This window comes from Maylandia zebra, linkage group LG17, assembly GCF_041146795.1.
Source record: "Maylandia zebra isolate NMK-2024a linkage group LG17, Mzebra_GT3a, whole genome shotgun sequence".
In the NCBI taxonomy this organism is placed as follows: Eukaryota; Metazoa; Chordata; class Actinopteri; order Cichliformes; family Cichlidae; genus Maylandia; species Maylandia zebra.
Genome location: NC_135183.1, coordinates 1,965,350 through 1,981,353, shown reverse-complemented (window position 1 = coordinate 1,981,353; position 16,004 = coordinate 1,965,350). Strand labels below are relative to the sequence as shown.

The 16,004-nt window shown below is 40.8% G+C and overlaps 1 protein-coding gene across 9 annotated transcripts in view; it reads right to left on the bottom strand.

Annotated features, from left to right (window-relative positions):
- LOC101464200 (DENN domain-containing protein 5B) overlaps nt 1-10,204 on the bottom strand; it is an 81,779-nt gene extending 71,575 nt beyond the window's left edge. For 4 of the 9 annotated variants that reach the window (XM_023153998.3, XM_023153999.3, XM_023154001.3 and 1 more), the window contains exon 1: nt 9,818-10,196. In XM_023153998.3, coding sequence (XP_023009766.2) covers nt 9,818-9,926 — 109 coding nt within the window. In that variant the 5' untranslated portion in view covers nt 9,927-10,196. Of the gene's footprint in view, nt 1-9,817 lie in introns of all 9 variants that reach the window. The other 5 variants (XM_076875943.1, XM_023154000.3, XM_014410950.4 and 2 more) reach the window with 5 other exon arrangements.
- Nucleotides 10,205-16,004: the final 5,800 nt, after the last annotated feature.

Below are 16,004 nucleotides of genomic sequence, written 5' to 3'. Positions count from 1 at the left end.
ATCAAGGTCAAAGAATGATTTCAAACTGGTACCAGTTATGGTAGATCAAATTTCACAACAGAAAAGATAGACAGAGAGAGAATATGACATGAACTGCTTATCTGAGAGAGGTCATGCTTTTGTTTATTCAGCCTTATCACACAGACCAGAGGTCAGTAGATGAGTTGGAGCTCATTCTCTGAAAAATCAAAGTCCAATTCGGCTAGTAAAAGGATCAGGACACACACACACACACACACACACACACACACACACACACTGTGGATTGACAAATGAGAGGATGCAGTTTTCACCCTAGAAAACTCTCTTACCCACCTAAGACCCAAACTCTTTCATGGTGTGCACTTTTAATTTCTCTTTGCTATTTGGGCTGATTGGAACCTGATGAATGTAAAAACAAAAAAATTACCTGATTTTTTTTAACCTGGTTTTTGTTTCTGAGAAAGGATTATATAATTCTATAAGAGCAGAAGCAATCAAAAGTGACAACTTAATATCTAAAAAGTAGGGCTGGGCCATATTATACCGTTCACGGTAATACCGGTATAATGTTAGGCAACGATAGGAAAATGAAATATCGCGATAGAATGGGAGTAAAACGCGCATGCGCAGTGCCTTTGTTTTCATACGCACATGGCCGATTGTTGAGTGAAACAGATGAACCAGAATTGGTTTGTAAAACTGGTGCAACTTCCGTGATGTGGAACTGGTTTGGTGTTTGTCCGTCAGATACACAACAAAGCACATTTTTTTGCAGAACATGCAAGCGGCCGTTGTTATTGTCATATTTGTCGGACTAAGATGCTCTTAAATCTGGGAGTAATCTGGGTCCTAAATTCCGTATACTTCAGGTCAAACAACACTGCAGCATCACTTAGAGTTAAAAACTGTTTAAATTCTTTCATCTTTAATAAAACGATCAGCATTGCTGCTTTACCAGGTGTAACTATAAAGTTTAACTTCCAGGCATCCATGAAAACAAAAGTTATTACATTTAACGGAGTTAGAAGTTAGCAGGAAGCTAGCGGAAGTTAGCTCGCTAGTTTCGCTAGTTACCTAAGCATGATATTGCATGTTCTGACTGAGAGATTTCTGAAAAAAATCAAACGTACAGCTCTGCTATCACTTCCAACATAAATGAAGACAGGAAACTAAACAGCAGTGACGTTTGTAGGGTTACTGAAGTTGGGCTAGCTGGTATATAATGATGTGCTACGTGATCGCTAGCGACACAGCTATGTTAGCATAACATAAACAGTGAAGCTGGAGGACGAACACTAACACTTTTCCACTTATAAAAGTTAACGTTAAGGTTCTTCATGGTTAGAGACAAATGCAATCGCATGGCAGGATGCTGTAAACGGACCAAACTTCAGTCAGGAGAACAACTGAGATAATCCATCCACAATACGAGGTTAGTCATTAATATACTGCAACAACATGGGAATAGAGCAGCTGCCAGAGAATTCAACATTAATGAATCAATGGTACAGAAGTGGAGGAAGCAAGAAGAATGAGTTTAATAAAATTTGATTTATCTGACTGCTTTGTTTCGCTTAATGTGCCTTATAATCCCGTGCACCTTATGGTCCGAAAAATGCGTACTGCACACTGCAGTTTAATGTTGCAAAGCACCTCTTTTTAACTTCAGTGGATATTATACATGGTTATGCTCAGGATATGTCAGCCCATTTCTACTGGAAATGCCTTTTGGTTAAACTTTCAGCAAGGAATTTGCATTTGCACTGTTACATTTTTATAAAGCTTTAATGTACATAAAAACCAGCTTCTTGTTTAAGTGAAAATAAATGGAAGGTTGTCTTTTTGCACTAGTAATGTTGTGGAGTTGTATTTTGTCTCGCATCAATTATATCGTCAGTTATATCGTTATCGCAAATTTTCAAATATATATCGTGATAAATATTTTTGGCCATATCGCCCTGCTCTACTAAAAAGCATTTTAAAAAAGTCCCTGTGAGCACTGTGACCTCACAAAGGTAAAGTGAGCTCATTACACATCCCGACTGTCTCATATGACAGGCTTTATGGTGTTTGTATAAATTCTTCCAACATTTTCTGGTATCCATGAACAAAAACAGCTACAGTGATGTGATGTCAGCAGCAGCTCTAATCCGTCATAAGGGTCTTAGCTACCACTGGGCAGTCTATCTCAGTTATGTAAGGAGATTTACAGGCACTCTGCCATAACACCACACTCTGCAGTTACCGTGATCAAGTTTATCAGAGCCAATACTGCCTGTATATGTCCCCTGGCTGTATAATGCTGGAGCATTATATTTAAAATCAATGAAAACTAATTTGGACTCATTAGTCAAAGCTTAGCTTCCAGTGTACTCTGTTCAGCCTTTTTTAGTTAGCTCCTCCCAGTAGCTTCTGTTTAAATTGTGGCTATTGATTTTTCTTTCATTGCTAACTTATTTTTCTGTCAAAAGTGATAGGATGACACACACACACACACACACACACACACACACACACACACACACACACACACACGTGAATCAGTTGATGAGTAAACTTGTAGCTTTTTCCCATGGTTTTGGTTTGTTTCCACACAGAGAAAAACCCAAGTGAACTCCAAGCGAACCAAAATGCGTCGCTAGAAACCATGTGAGAATGTTCAGCCTGCTCATTGGCCCGAAGTGTCTGGGGAGGTAGTAACAACAGTAAATACAGGAAGAAGATGCTGAGTTCTATCGGAGAACATAGAGAATTTCCATTTATTTCACATGTAAATTGTAAATGCATGGGTGCTTCTGCCAACAACCATTGCAGTCTCTCTCTGCAGCTTCCCTTTTAACTCTTCAGGCTCGTGCCTGTTTATTCCATAATTAAATGCAGCTGCTCTGAACAGCTGCAATCAAAGAACAAAACCTCAAGCCTCTACACAAAATCAGCAACAGAAAAAAAGTCAGTGGAGCTGACTCATCATGGTCATGTCCAACTACAACTGTTGCAGAAATCTACAAGAAACAATCTTTTCGGCTTTCACTGCCTCTTTTGTCTCTTTAAGGTCATGTTGAGACAGAACATATGGCGCTTGGGGTTAGAGGTCACTTCAAGGGAGGGGCGATGAGATGGTTGTTCAGGCCTTTCAAGAGCAACTGCTCACTTTGGTTTAAGAGACTGAGAGGGGTTTGTGAAGGGATATTACGGCAACAGCTCCCAGCATCCTTTGAGGTTGGCAGGCCCCGCTGACTCCCACAAGCAGGCGATGGACCATTACCACCCCCTGACTCTTAACTTTGATTAGCAGCCTCTCATCCAGGATGGGGCCCCATATCTCCTGACTCGTTGCTTCCCTTTTATCAATGCAGCGCTGCTCCAAACAGTAAAGTGTCATTTATACCTACGTTGTAGGCTGAATCTATGTACAGCATACACACATGGCCCATGCCACTGCCAGCATTTATATCTGTGCAGTCCAGTGCAACATGCAGTTACATTTCCAGGGAAATGCACCTCACATTGTAGGTAGAGCTGGGCGATAGAACGATAACGATATCTATCGCGATATAACTTTTACTCGATAGAGAAATTAAGCTATCGCGATAGACCTCGCCGCTCTTGTCCTCAAAAAAAAAAAAAAAAAAAAAAAAGGTCAGCCAATCCAAATTAAGTAGCGCAGAGCCGAACCAATCACAGCCGCAGCATCACGTCGCGTGACTTGTTACGTACAGCACAAGTGCCAAGCCGCACGTGTGTTTGTTTGGGAAGCAGCCAGCGGGTAATGGAGCCAGCGCGTAATGGAGGAAATGAGTGTGCCGACTAGAAAAATCAACCGAGCGTGACCGAAGAGAAAACAGATGATGGTTCCAACGCCGGAGAGATTGTCGAACGGAAGAGCCATAGAAGTTCCGTAGTGTGAAGGTATTTCGGCTATTTCAAGTCTGACAAAAAACAGAGTAGCGTGCACTGTAAATTGTGCCGAAAGCAAGTCTGGAAATACAATAAACTGGTGCATGCGTCACACTGTGCGCCACGTTATTGTTTCGGTGAAATGAATTTCTACAATACTGTTAATTCTACTCTCTGCAGTGTTTACATGCTCACATATACACACAGTTACTGTCCGTCCACACATACGACTCGGTTCTGCTTCTATGCCCCAGCTTTGTTTACTTTTTCCCACCGAGGCTTCTAGACTTCTGATTGGCCAACATTTCTGCACGGTTAGGAATCTAGTGCCACCTGCTGCTTTGGCATGTTCATAGCAGCGTTTTCCTTCATTTCTGCCTTTATGTGTGGACGGGATTATTTTTTAAAACGAAAACGGAAAATCTCCGTTTTCAAAAATACCCGTGTACGTGTGGACGTAGCCTCAGTCTCTGACTGGAAGCGCTAATTCGTCATTCGGCTTTTGTCAGACTAAAGTAACTGTTAAAACTGTTTGAAAAGCTCAGCTATACAACAAGGAGAGATTGAGAATTTCCTTTTAGTTCTCAGTTTATTTGATATTGACAAAAGTTAGTCAGTTTTGTCTGTTCTTCTGTAAAACAAACTAAGATTTATTTTTAGAATTAATATTTTGTTTCTAAGTGGAATTGACAGTTTAGTCTGTTTCGTTTGTTCTATTTTGAAACTTAAACGCTTTAGCGGCTGCCTTTTGTGTAGTTTGTAATATTTGCCTTTATTTATCTGAAAAAGTCTCATGTTCCTTAAGTACATCTACCCTGTTGAACTTATTATGGGAAATAAATATTTAAATAAAAACAAGCTGCTGATTATTTCACATTTTACTTGTGAGCAACGGCACATTTAAATCTTACAAATATAGTTATTTGGCTGATATCGTGATAGATATCGTTATCGCCTGAAATGAAAAAAACATATCGTGATATGAAAAAATCTCATATCGCCCAGCTCTAATTGTAGGATTTCAGAATGGTCTGTGGTTATGATGTGACTATAGCAAAGTTTAACACAGAATTATAAAATCCCTGTAAAACTAACAATCTAAAATGTAAAGGACTAAGAAAAAGACAGCAGCATTTTTTAAAAGTTAAATCCAACATCTGTGAGCAAGATCTGGGATCTTCTTCAACACTGAACATCCGACACAACTATGTGGCACGCGTAGAGTCGAGAGGTGACAATTATTTCATAGTTCACAACGCCATAGAATTCATTTTATCATTTCATTTGTTTGTCTTCATGCTACTTGGTTAAGTGAAGCAAAATTAAACAGATTATTATTCCAGGAAATCTATACGAGATCTGACATGATATGTTGGCCCAAAAATTTAAATATGGTTAAATCACTGAGTGGGATCTAATCTGATTGAGGAGAAACACTTCAAAAGTCTACCTGAAAGCTCGATGTTCCACAGGTTCACCAAACAACACCTTCAATGGTTTTTGGTTTTTCTGGATAGATCTTTTTAACCAAAGGCCGAGCTTCCGCCAGCTTGAGCGAGTTTGGTCAAAGCATGTGACAATAAATGAAGGAGGAACCATCAGAATGGTATGAACTGGTTGTGATATCGTACTTTTCTACTCAAGCATTTAAAGCACTTTATACAACATGTCTCATTCACCCATTTACACACACATTCATACAAGTGCTTGTTGTTCTTTTGGGAGCATCAGAACTCAGCCAGGAGAAAACTTTTGTCTCCATGTCAAGTGAGGCAAAAACCTCCACAGTCATTAAAAAGTCCACCTTTAGTGACAAGTTCTATAATAAGAGGATGCTGTTGGTCAAAGATTGAAGAAAGCAGAGTGGAGTCAATAGCCTGAGTGTGTGTAGGGGAGTAGAGGAGGCACTGCTTAGGCCTGGCTGTGTTATATTACAGAGATGTGCTCAGTGTAGCCTGGAGGAAGTGTCCAAACAGATTACTCTAAAAAGCTTAACGACAGGCCGGCCATGCTGACAGAACACGAGGCAACAAATGGGGGACAGCAAAGTAAAAGAGACTGAGGCTAGAAGAGAGGAGAAGGAAGTAATGATGCGTGGAAGAAAGAAACCCACATTCAGAAAGACTCAGATCTGTAGCAAGCGTGGCAAAAGTGGAGTCACCGTCCAAAAACTCGGAAAGAAAAAGGAGTTAAAAATTCTAAAATGAGATCAACATTATTTTTACAATACAAGAACTGCAGAGATGTTAGCAGTCATTAGCCATTGTAAGTGTCTGTGCCATATAATCTGTCCATTACCCATGCACGCTATTGTTAACGTGAGTCAACAGACGCGTCCGTTACTGTTGTTAGTCCCTGTCATTAGCATACTTGTCATGTTGGCCATTATGATGCAGTCGTTGTCCTGACTGCTCTCAGGCTGCTCTGGTGCAGACAGATGGTCCAGGCCAGTGGGGAGTTTTAGCAGTTTAAATCCCATTGTGGCCTGCAGCAGCAGCCCAAAGACACTCCCACGTCACGGCTGTCCTGTAAGCCCCTGTGCTTCAATGATATTTAAACCTGCACTGGGCAGCTTCCAAGCTGGTAGCAAGGGAGGTTACTGTGCAAACACAATATTAAGAGTCATAAATGGGTATAGAATGGCCCATCGGAGAAGTAAATCTCCCCAGGGATCGATCACACAGCATCTCACAATATGACACTATCACAATGAGAGATTATTATTGAGATTTTTAACATTTTGCAATGCTGAGTATTGCAATAACATATATTTCAAATTTATCACCTTATTTCAACCGCAAATCCTGTTCTCACGGTTAACTTCGTCAGTTTCTGTTGTATCCAATAAGATAAAAGTTATTTTTGCTACAAAATGAGATTCTCAGGCATATCAGCGCTGTCACTACAACCTGCCATAAATGTTGCCATAAGATGAAAGTTGAAATCACATCATATATGTTTATTCTTTTTATAGTTGAGCAAGCTTAACATAAACAGTTGAACTGGTAATGAAAACATTTTAGATACATTCCTGCAAACAGGAATGGTAATGAAAGGTTATGAAAGTGTCTTTCGTAACCTGGAAGATTTAGGCTACAGGGGTCTGAAACCACCAGCTGCTTCCCCTCCACCAAGAGCGCATACCTTTCTTACATCGAGAGACAGAAGAGAGATGTGCAAGCCATGACCTCATATCTAAATCTACACGTGACAGCTCTCACCCCAAAGTTAGCTTTTCAGGCTGGTCACTTTAACTCCACAATGCTGCTGACCCAGAATGCATCTGGTGTTAGAATGCACAAACTATTTTAGGGCCTGTATGACAGCCAGGATGTATTTATACCCCTGAGGCTGAGTGGTGTGGTATGGGCTGTGGGCCCGGGCTGAGACAGTGACCTCTTACAGGAGACAATTAACCAGTTAAGAAAAAGTTCCTCACCAGCTGATCGATTCTGAAGATTTCAGCTCAAGAGCAGAAGATAAGTTTGACTACATTCACACACTCAAAAGACCCCTTTTGAAGGATGCAGGTGGATGATATCAAGGATTGCCACAACAACACAGTGGCCAATGAGCTAGGATATACTACGCTTAGGATTGGCTGGTTACCAACAACAAAACTTTTAAAAATAAGAGTGAGCATTGTCCAAGAGGACATAAATTGTGCATGATGTTATTTTCTCTGACGTATAAATTAATGAAAATATAATTAAAAATACAAACTGATACAATTACCCACACATGGACTTTATTTTTCACCAAAGTCCATGTGGGAAACACTTGTATGATAATAGACAGAAGGTACGGCCAACTCTAAAAGGAGGTTGAGGCAGGTCTGCAGGAAGTTGGGTCCTCTTAGTAAAACAATAAGCAGACGGAAATAAGGCCACAGTAGCGCACAAAAAGCTGGGAGGAGGGGAGTCGCAGCCTAAAAAAAGCAAAAACAGCCTAATGTGGGTCACTCTGTTTGTTTCTGCCTCTAACTTAGGGGCAAAAGAATAAGTGGGGTGCTGAGATGCTGCCTAAGCTTAAAAAACAACCAAACAATCAATCGTTGCAACATTATCTTTGTGTACAACTGGAGATCACCAGAGACCGTGGCAGCAGATCTGATTACAGACAGTCAGAGCAGCTATTTCACACTTTTTACTATCGTTGTATTCATAAACATTTAGTTCATTTATAAGAAAAACTGATTCCATATTCTTTTCCTGATAAGATTTCTTCTTTTCACAGCCTGAGAGCCCAAACAACAGGCTATTTTATTCGACTGGGATTTTTCATGGTAATAGTTTGACAACATGATGAGGCTATACTACATCATCTTTCAGCCTTTGTTGTGTCCCAAAAGTACGTATGATGAAATTGCCAAAGATACGCTATTTGAGCAGAACCAGCTCAATGATTTGGGATGAAGGATTTCTTGAGCTGGTCCAGAGGCTCCCTCTTAGAGCTGACTAACTAATCTTGTGATTTTCTTTTTTTAAACAGCCCATTGGGAATCCTCACCAAGCTGGCCACTTCACCACTGATCACCTTTGATGAAGTTTAAAGCATAGGAAGCATATAATGCATCTTTGGTATAAAACTGTAGCTTCCCACCACAGTAGTTTTAAGTATATTTTTAAAATACTTACTTATAAGGGTTTTTTTTAAACAAATGATGCCTTTACAGTTTGTATCTCAGCAGTGCAGCAGAGGAGCATCACTGCTGAGCAGATGGCCACAGTCAAGCAGTGTCTTTATGGAAAGCAAGGATAAGCAATTGGTTTATGAAACCCAGTGCTGGGAAGTTATTTCCCCCTTTCAATAAAATTTTAATATATATCTGTGTATATGTTCAGTTTCGTTTGTTCTAGATTAACTTCACTCGTTTCACTTAATCATCCAGGCTTTAAGCCAAGTCACTTGTGTGCAACATGAACACATTGACTTTACGATTCGCAACTTTGCCCCAGAGGCAAAAGTTACAATTCAACTGTGATGCAATACAGCAAGCAACTCTCTTGTTGATCCACAAAGCAAAGCTTTCCACAGTGCATTTAAAAAAAACCTCCACTCTGGCTGTTGCAGAGGGAGAAAATACAAACTGAGCCCGTGAGTGAATGCATCTGGTGACAAAGCAAACGTGCTGAAACTGAGGTTGGTGCCACTGAAGAGCAGACATCGGCTCTCCTTCAGTCACCAGGATGAAAAAGATTTCTGTGAATACACAACAGGGATCCTGCCGGAATTACATGTCAAAAAATACATTCTGCTGTGGAGACAAAATCCCCATCTTAGTCCACACCTGTGGTAGTACTGAACGTAACTATGCTTTTTTATTTTACTATTAAAACTCATACAAACAAACCGGCGAAGAACGCGTAATATATCCAAACATGTCTTTATTTTGCTGTAAAAGTTACTTAAAATGTATAATTTTAAGCCACAACAAGCATCAAAGTCAAAATCGATTCATTTGGGAAACACTGACACTGAAGCTGCAGAGCAGCTCTGAGACGTAGCACAGCACAGGAAGCCCAGATCAGATTATAGGATTCGGAAAAGATAGGTTACTGCTGATTTCTCAAAAGCTTATTACCTTAAATGACACTGGTTTCCGCAGCTCATATACTGTGATCAGACAGGAATGATGCATATCTTTATTCTAATGTATAGACACTGCTTATTTGCCCTGTAGTAACTCTTTGAAGTAACTGTTTCATTCCACTTATTTGTAAAGGTGTGTGTGTGTCACTTGTGTTTTAGAGTGTTCTGAAATCTCACTATATGTCACATAAATGTATTAAATGGTTTACAATAAAAAGCCAGAGCTCCATAGCGGTGGATGGATCGTTACAGTTAACAACACCGTGTTAAGCGAGAGGGGACCGCTGCGGTTCCATTTGACTTTAAAACACGTTCATAACTCAACAACAGAAAAGAAGCCACATACCTGCTAACTCGTCCGGTTCAAGTCCCGTTTCTGTGTCTATTCCACAAATAACAAAGTAGTGCGCGAAGCGGCAGGGCGCCGCGGCCGACCCCGCGGAGGTCCCGCTCATCCCGGCTTCGGTGAGCTGCGCGGTCCGTTCCTAGTTCTTCAAGCGATACATCCAAGAGGAAAAGGCGGGGGGCTAAATAAAACGCTCCAGTCTTTGATAACGCTCCACTGCTGCGCGTCGTATGAGAAAATGAAACATTCGCAGTATAAGAGCTGCTTTATAAAAGTTACCTTTCAGTGACCGGAGCTTCTGTGCAGCTTCCCAACACACTACTAACTCTACGGGAGAAGAGAGCTGTGTGAATCCCCGCCTCGGCAAAGCTCGGAGGAGTCGGTGACGAGGCGGGATATTCAAATACGACCTATGGTCCTCATATTCGTCAAGCTGACAGACTGCAACACACGTAGGGTTGCCAACTCCCTGAAAAATAAATAAGGGACACCTCGTGGCCAGGGCCGGGCAACCCAGTTGTCTTCACCCTTCCCAGTGTGGTAGCTCTTTTTTTGTGTGTGAAATTATTTTTTAACCATTTGACTTGAACTTGATTTAAGCAGATGCATATTCTTTGTGATATGACCATATGGGAAACAAATGATCATTTAGCCATTTATTTTTAGCTCACAATGACAACATTAACACAGTAACACAGGCCTCTTTCTTAAACAGAAGCCTGTCATGCTTAACTTTTGAGAATATAAGTAAATCTTTCTTTAAAAGAACTCTGTCCTACTTAACTTAAAATTATATAAATTAATAGAAAGCAATAGAACGAAAAATATTCTTGTAACAGTGCACATACAGTGCATTTAGTACAGTTGGCTTCAGTTGAGGTATTATTTCAGCTTTTCTAAAGCTAATCAGCTGCTCCTGTTTGTAAACCCACTTGTTCCCATGATTACGCATCATAACTCATCATCATTATTAATCTATGTATTACTTTTATGTATTAGTCATCTATTTGTTGTAATCATCTATCCTTGCATTTGTTTATTACACAAAATAAGTTATATTATCACACTTCTGGCCACATAGCGCTGATATTCACTGCACATGCCCATATTAACCTTAACCAGAGGGTTAAAAAAAACAAACCAGTGTTTACATACCATATCTGCTTCTGCCGTGGCCTGGTGGACAAAAAATTGGTAAAGGGTTCCCCGAGCTTTCACGCCCCTCATGTTCTTCATGTGCCCACCACTAGAAGCATGCCTATGGAAAAAGTGCGCCGGCACACAGTGCAGTGCGCTTTAAAGGTGTTATCGTGCACTTTTCCAGCCAGGTGTTTTCCTTTTCCCATTCCTCCCTGTACTTTTGCAGCCTTTTTTTTCTTTCTCTGAGCGAACAAACATTGCTGCTCTAATGCTGGGCTCACACTGTGCGATTTTTGGCCCATTTTGAGCCGATTTTTGAGTCGTGCGACCGATTTGGTGATCAGCCCAATTTTGGCCTTCATCGTGCATCGTGTAGTATACGTGGGGTAACGAGAAGCGATTAACACCTCACGACCAGCTCCCGATCATCAATCGCTCGTGAGGGTGTCACCGCAGCTGCTCACGCGCAAACACGTAAACGTCGGTGAAAAAGATGGAGCAGCACAGCTGTGCAGCGTGTGATCTGGACACAAGCGATGGAGGCACAACTTGTAGAACTTTGGAAAGCTCATCCGAGCCTTTTCGATGTGGCATCACAAAATTATCACGACCACAACAACCGTGAAAATAGTTGGATTTACACTGCTGCTCAATCACAGCTGATCATGTTTTTCATTAGCAATTTAGCAAAGCTGATGTGGTGGTGTGTCTGTGTGAGTGAAAGACAGAGAGAGCGAGCGACAGATTTTCTGTTATAACCTTCATTTTATGGACGCACAGTGTGCCGTCCGAGACTTGCACCGCAGTGTCAGCGTTTGTTTCCCTGTTGGCCATGCTTGTTGTTGTGGTCATCGGTTGTCTTCCGGTATTTTCTCCGTAAGCGACCTTTCCTCAACCAATGAGATGAGCGGTAATCTGAATTGTCATACTCGAATTGTCATAAGTGTGCTGTCAGCTCATTGGTCACAAAGCAGGAGAGGGGCTGGGAATTATGTTTTCAAACAAAGTGTTAATTCCATTAACATTTATAGACTACTTTTGATTCTCACTGTATTACGGGACAAAGTGCGTCCCTTAGCTCAATACGGGACGTGTACTTTTGTTTCTAAATACGGGACGATTCCGTTTTTTAAGGGACGGTTGGCAACCCTAAACACACGGCTACTCGTTTATAAATAATTAAATAAATACCCTACTTAAAAATATGACTGACTATTTGCATTTTTGTAGGGATTTAAGGTCCTTTTCATGACTTTTCAGCACAATTTAATAGTTTTAAAAGATCTCATCACCCATACGCATATTATGTCGCTTCCATTTTCAAATAATAAGAAGTTGTGTCCAACTAACTTTTAAAGGCACATAAAAACCAACCTTTGAAAATGACAAATTAGAAAAGAGACAAAATTTTCTTCCATGTAAAAACAGGTAATTTAGCCACAGACAACAGTAAACTGCAGCGTGTAGGGAGTGTATTGTTCTGAAAAACAACACAGAAGAACGATGATTTTAATAGATTTTAATAGAAAAATAGAGTTTTTGTTGCATGTGTGCTAAAAAACACAAAACTTGCAATGGTCATTGACCCTCCACCCAGAACAGTAAAATCTACATGATTTAACATTCACGTGCTGACTCTGATAAACACAAATTTCTGTAATTGCAGGTCCTCAGATTTATACATCGTCTCAATTTAATAATTCGGCGAGTGCACTATATATTGCGTTGTCTCCCTCTGGTGGTCAAATGCATGGACGCACAAGAAGAACAGCAGTTTCAACAGCTGATAGCTGGAGATGGTTTGAAATGGTGCCTTTTCGAAGTAAAGACAAATCTTTAAACTCTTCTTCTTCCCGTTGATCATCTGCCTCCATCTCACCCTGTCTTCGGTCACACCGACCCTCTGTATGTACTCCATTATCCTTTTCTGTGATCTTCTTCTTATCCTCCTTCTTTGAAGCTCTGGTTCTAGCATCCTTTGTCCAATAATATCTACTATCCTACAGTTAAATGTTCAAGTCTTACAAGCAAAAACATTTAACAACATAAATGCTGATCCCTCTCCTATTTAATCTTAATATGTACAGTACTCTGTTTTTGTAATTATTGTACATGACTTAAATATTTTTTCTGTAAAAATTGTGTGTGTTTCTGTTCTGTGTCCTGTTTCGTTTGTATATGTGCTTTTTTCTTTGCTGCTGTCATAACCAATTTTCCCCTTGTGGGACAATTAAAGGATTATTCTATTCTATTACAAAGTAGCTGGTAGGAACAACTCTTGATTCCAGCTAACAGAATTGTGTCCTGTCCTTGTGAGTTTCTGTTTTCTGCCCCATGTTCTCGTGGATCTTGAACTTTGCTGCACTCTGCAATCAACCTTGATAAAGGTTAGGGTTTTGAGTCCTGCATCTGGGGTCCACTTCCTGAGAAATGTTGTTTCATGACAGAATAGTGTGAGTGTCACATGCAGCTGATTGCTGTGATGTTGAATTCAATTCAATTCATCCATCCATCCATTCGCTTCCGCTTATCCTTTCAATTCAATTCAATTTTATTTATATAGCGCCAAATCACACCCAATGCCAAGGAAGGTTCTCCTGTCTGAAACTGTTGTATAAGCATGCAGCACTTTAATTTTGGCTCTTGGCAAAGGCGGTCACACTTTTCTCTTCTCCTCTCCTTCCTTATTGAAAGAAATCTCCGTCCCGGGTTTCTCCATGGATCGGGTTTCCTCCAAGGCGTGAGCACCGATAAGCAGAGTTCTGTATAAAATTAATTATTCAAAGTAAGCTCAGGTATGCCGTTCAGCAGGTTAGTTACAGCGCCGGGAGTAGCTTGGGAGAACAAAATGACACAGAAACTGCTTCAGGTTGCTCTTCCAAAATCAACTCAAAGGTTTATTCATCATACAACAGTTTATATAGAGGAAAAAAAAGGTTCGTGTGTCAGCAGATTCTCAGTTCAAACCGATACAGACCAAATAAGGAAACGTCTTCCTGCCTTCTGAGCAAAGAAGTATCCTTTGTGTAGTTTATCAGTTCAGCTACAATTTATGATCATTCCAGCAAAATACACTCCTAGACATAGAATACAGAGTTCTTTCATTAGTGAATTCTGAAACAAACCACCTGGCCTTTAACAAGCTCTTTTCTAGGAGATAAAGAAGGGAGGATGGGAGTAAGGAAGTGATCTCTGTGGTGTTTTCGACCTTGAGGTACCAGCCTGTGATTCTTACACATTAATTCTTGGGTCACAGAGAAAGAGAAAAACAACTAGTAAATGGGCCTTATTGAGTAACAGTTTTCCTGTATCACTATATCACTATAAAACAATATCCTGTAAATGCTACCATGGTATCAAAATATCACAACACTTATCTTCCCTGCTTTGCCTCTTATGTCCTTGTCTAGTCTTGTGTGTTTTGTATTACTTTTCCCTGGAACACTCTCTCTCAGTCTGTTCTCTAAAACCTAAAGAGGAATTATGGATTTGATCAACTGGTCCCTAAATGCAATTAACACCCTTTTCTCAACGAGAAGTCTGGGCTCGGGTGAGCCTGAGTGCTGAAGATATCTACCTATTTGGAACCATGATAACAGGGTTCTTGCTGACCGGAGCTGGCTTATCGAAGATTAAAGAAAGCAAAAAACCCCACAAGGCTGCCCGCTGGGATTGAATCGATGGGACGAGTGGTGAGTTCTCAAAATGGGCTCATTGAGCGCAGCACGGATAAGATCTTGGAGAAGCTTACGGCTGCCGTGAACACTCAGAATAAGACCTCTGAGCGAAAATTGATCACATCTTGGAGAAGCTCACTGCGGTCGTGAGTTCTCAGAATCGGCTCTTTGAGCACAAGAATGACAACATCACAGAGCGTAAGTTTGATAAGATCATGGAGAAGCTCGCAGCTCTCCAACGGGAGATTGAGAGACCAGTGTCGGACTGTCAGAACAGCTTTGAAATTCACATGAGTTGTTCGCATTAAAGTAAAAACCATCATCACTTCATGTGGATACTGCTTCAGCACCAGCTGTGGTCTCAAGGCTGGAGCCGAACAACAACACCCTGATAACGACTGTGTTTAGACTGTTCCTCCCCCATGCAAGGCCACCTGGGTTGGCTGGAAGACTGTTTACTAAACCTGGCAGGGCGAAGGACACTGTCTCAGCTGAACTCTGGACACACACACACATACACTGATACACACTCATCCCCCTCCCTTTCCAAACGCCTTCGATGCTTGTCCCCTCCCGGGGAAGATGGCGGTCAACTGGACCAGCACAGACATGCTGCAGGACCGGATGCGCTGTCTACACCGGCTCTCTCTTACCCTTTACCCGCCCCGTTGCACGTCTTGTGTTTCAATGGTGTATTGACAGTCATGTGCTTTTTGTATGCGCTGAGGTATTTTTTTTTTTTCTGTTCTCAAACTGATCTCCCTGTTGGAGCTCAGTCTGGGGGGAGTTCTTTTTTCTCCTCGTCTTTCCTCATGTGGTGCATTTTCCATTGTTATACATCCCTGTCTTCCCCATGTGATGTTTGTGTAATGTATGTATGGTCGGAGGGTAAGATGGCGCTGGCATGGCTGGCAGCCTTAACCCAATTTCCCTCGGGATGAATAAAGTATGATCACACAATCAATCAATCAATCTTGAACTCACCCTAATAGGGGCATGCTGTTGGTTATATATATTAGGCCCTGAACTTGAAACAGGCAACAAGTAGTGAAATGCATTATAAAAATATGAAAGTATAAAAGGAGATCTTAACCATATATGAAAATATTTCATCCTAACAATGGTTTAATTAAACCTTAGTTTTTAGAGTAAAAAATCAAGTTAAACTGATCTGATTTCAAAGACTGGAAAGAAAGAAAACTAGTGAGATGTACAGATAGGTCCATAAATATTTGGATAGAGACAATTTTTTTCTAATTTTGGTTCTATACATTACCACAATGATCGTCGAATCAAACCACTTGAATGCAGTTCAAGTGCAGCCTTTCAGCTTTAATTCAGAGGGTTGAACAAAAGCATTGCATATTTTT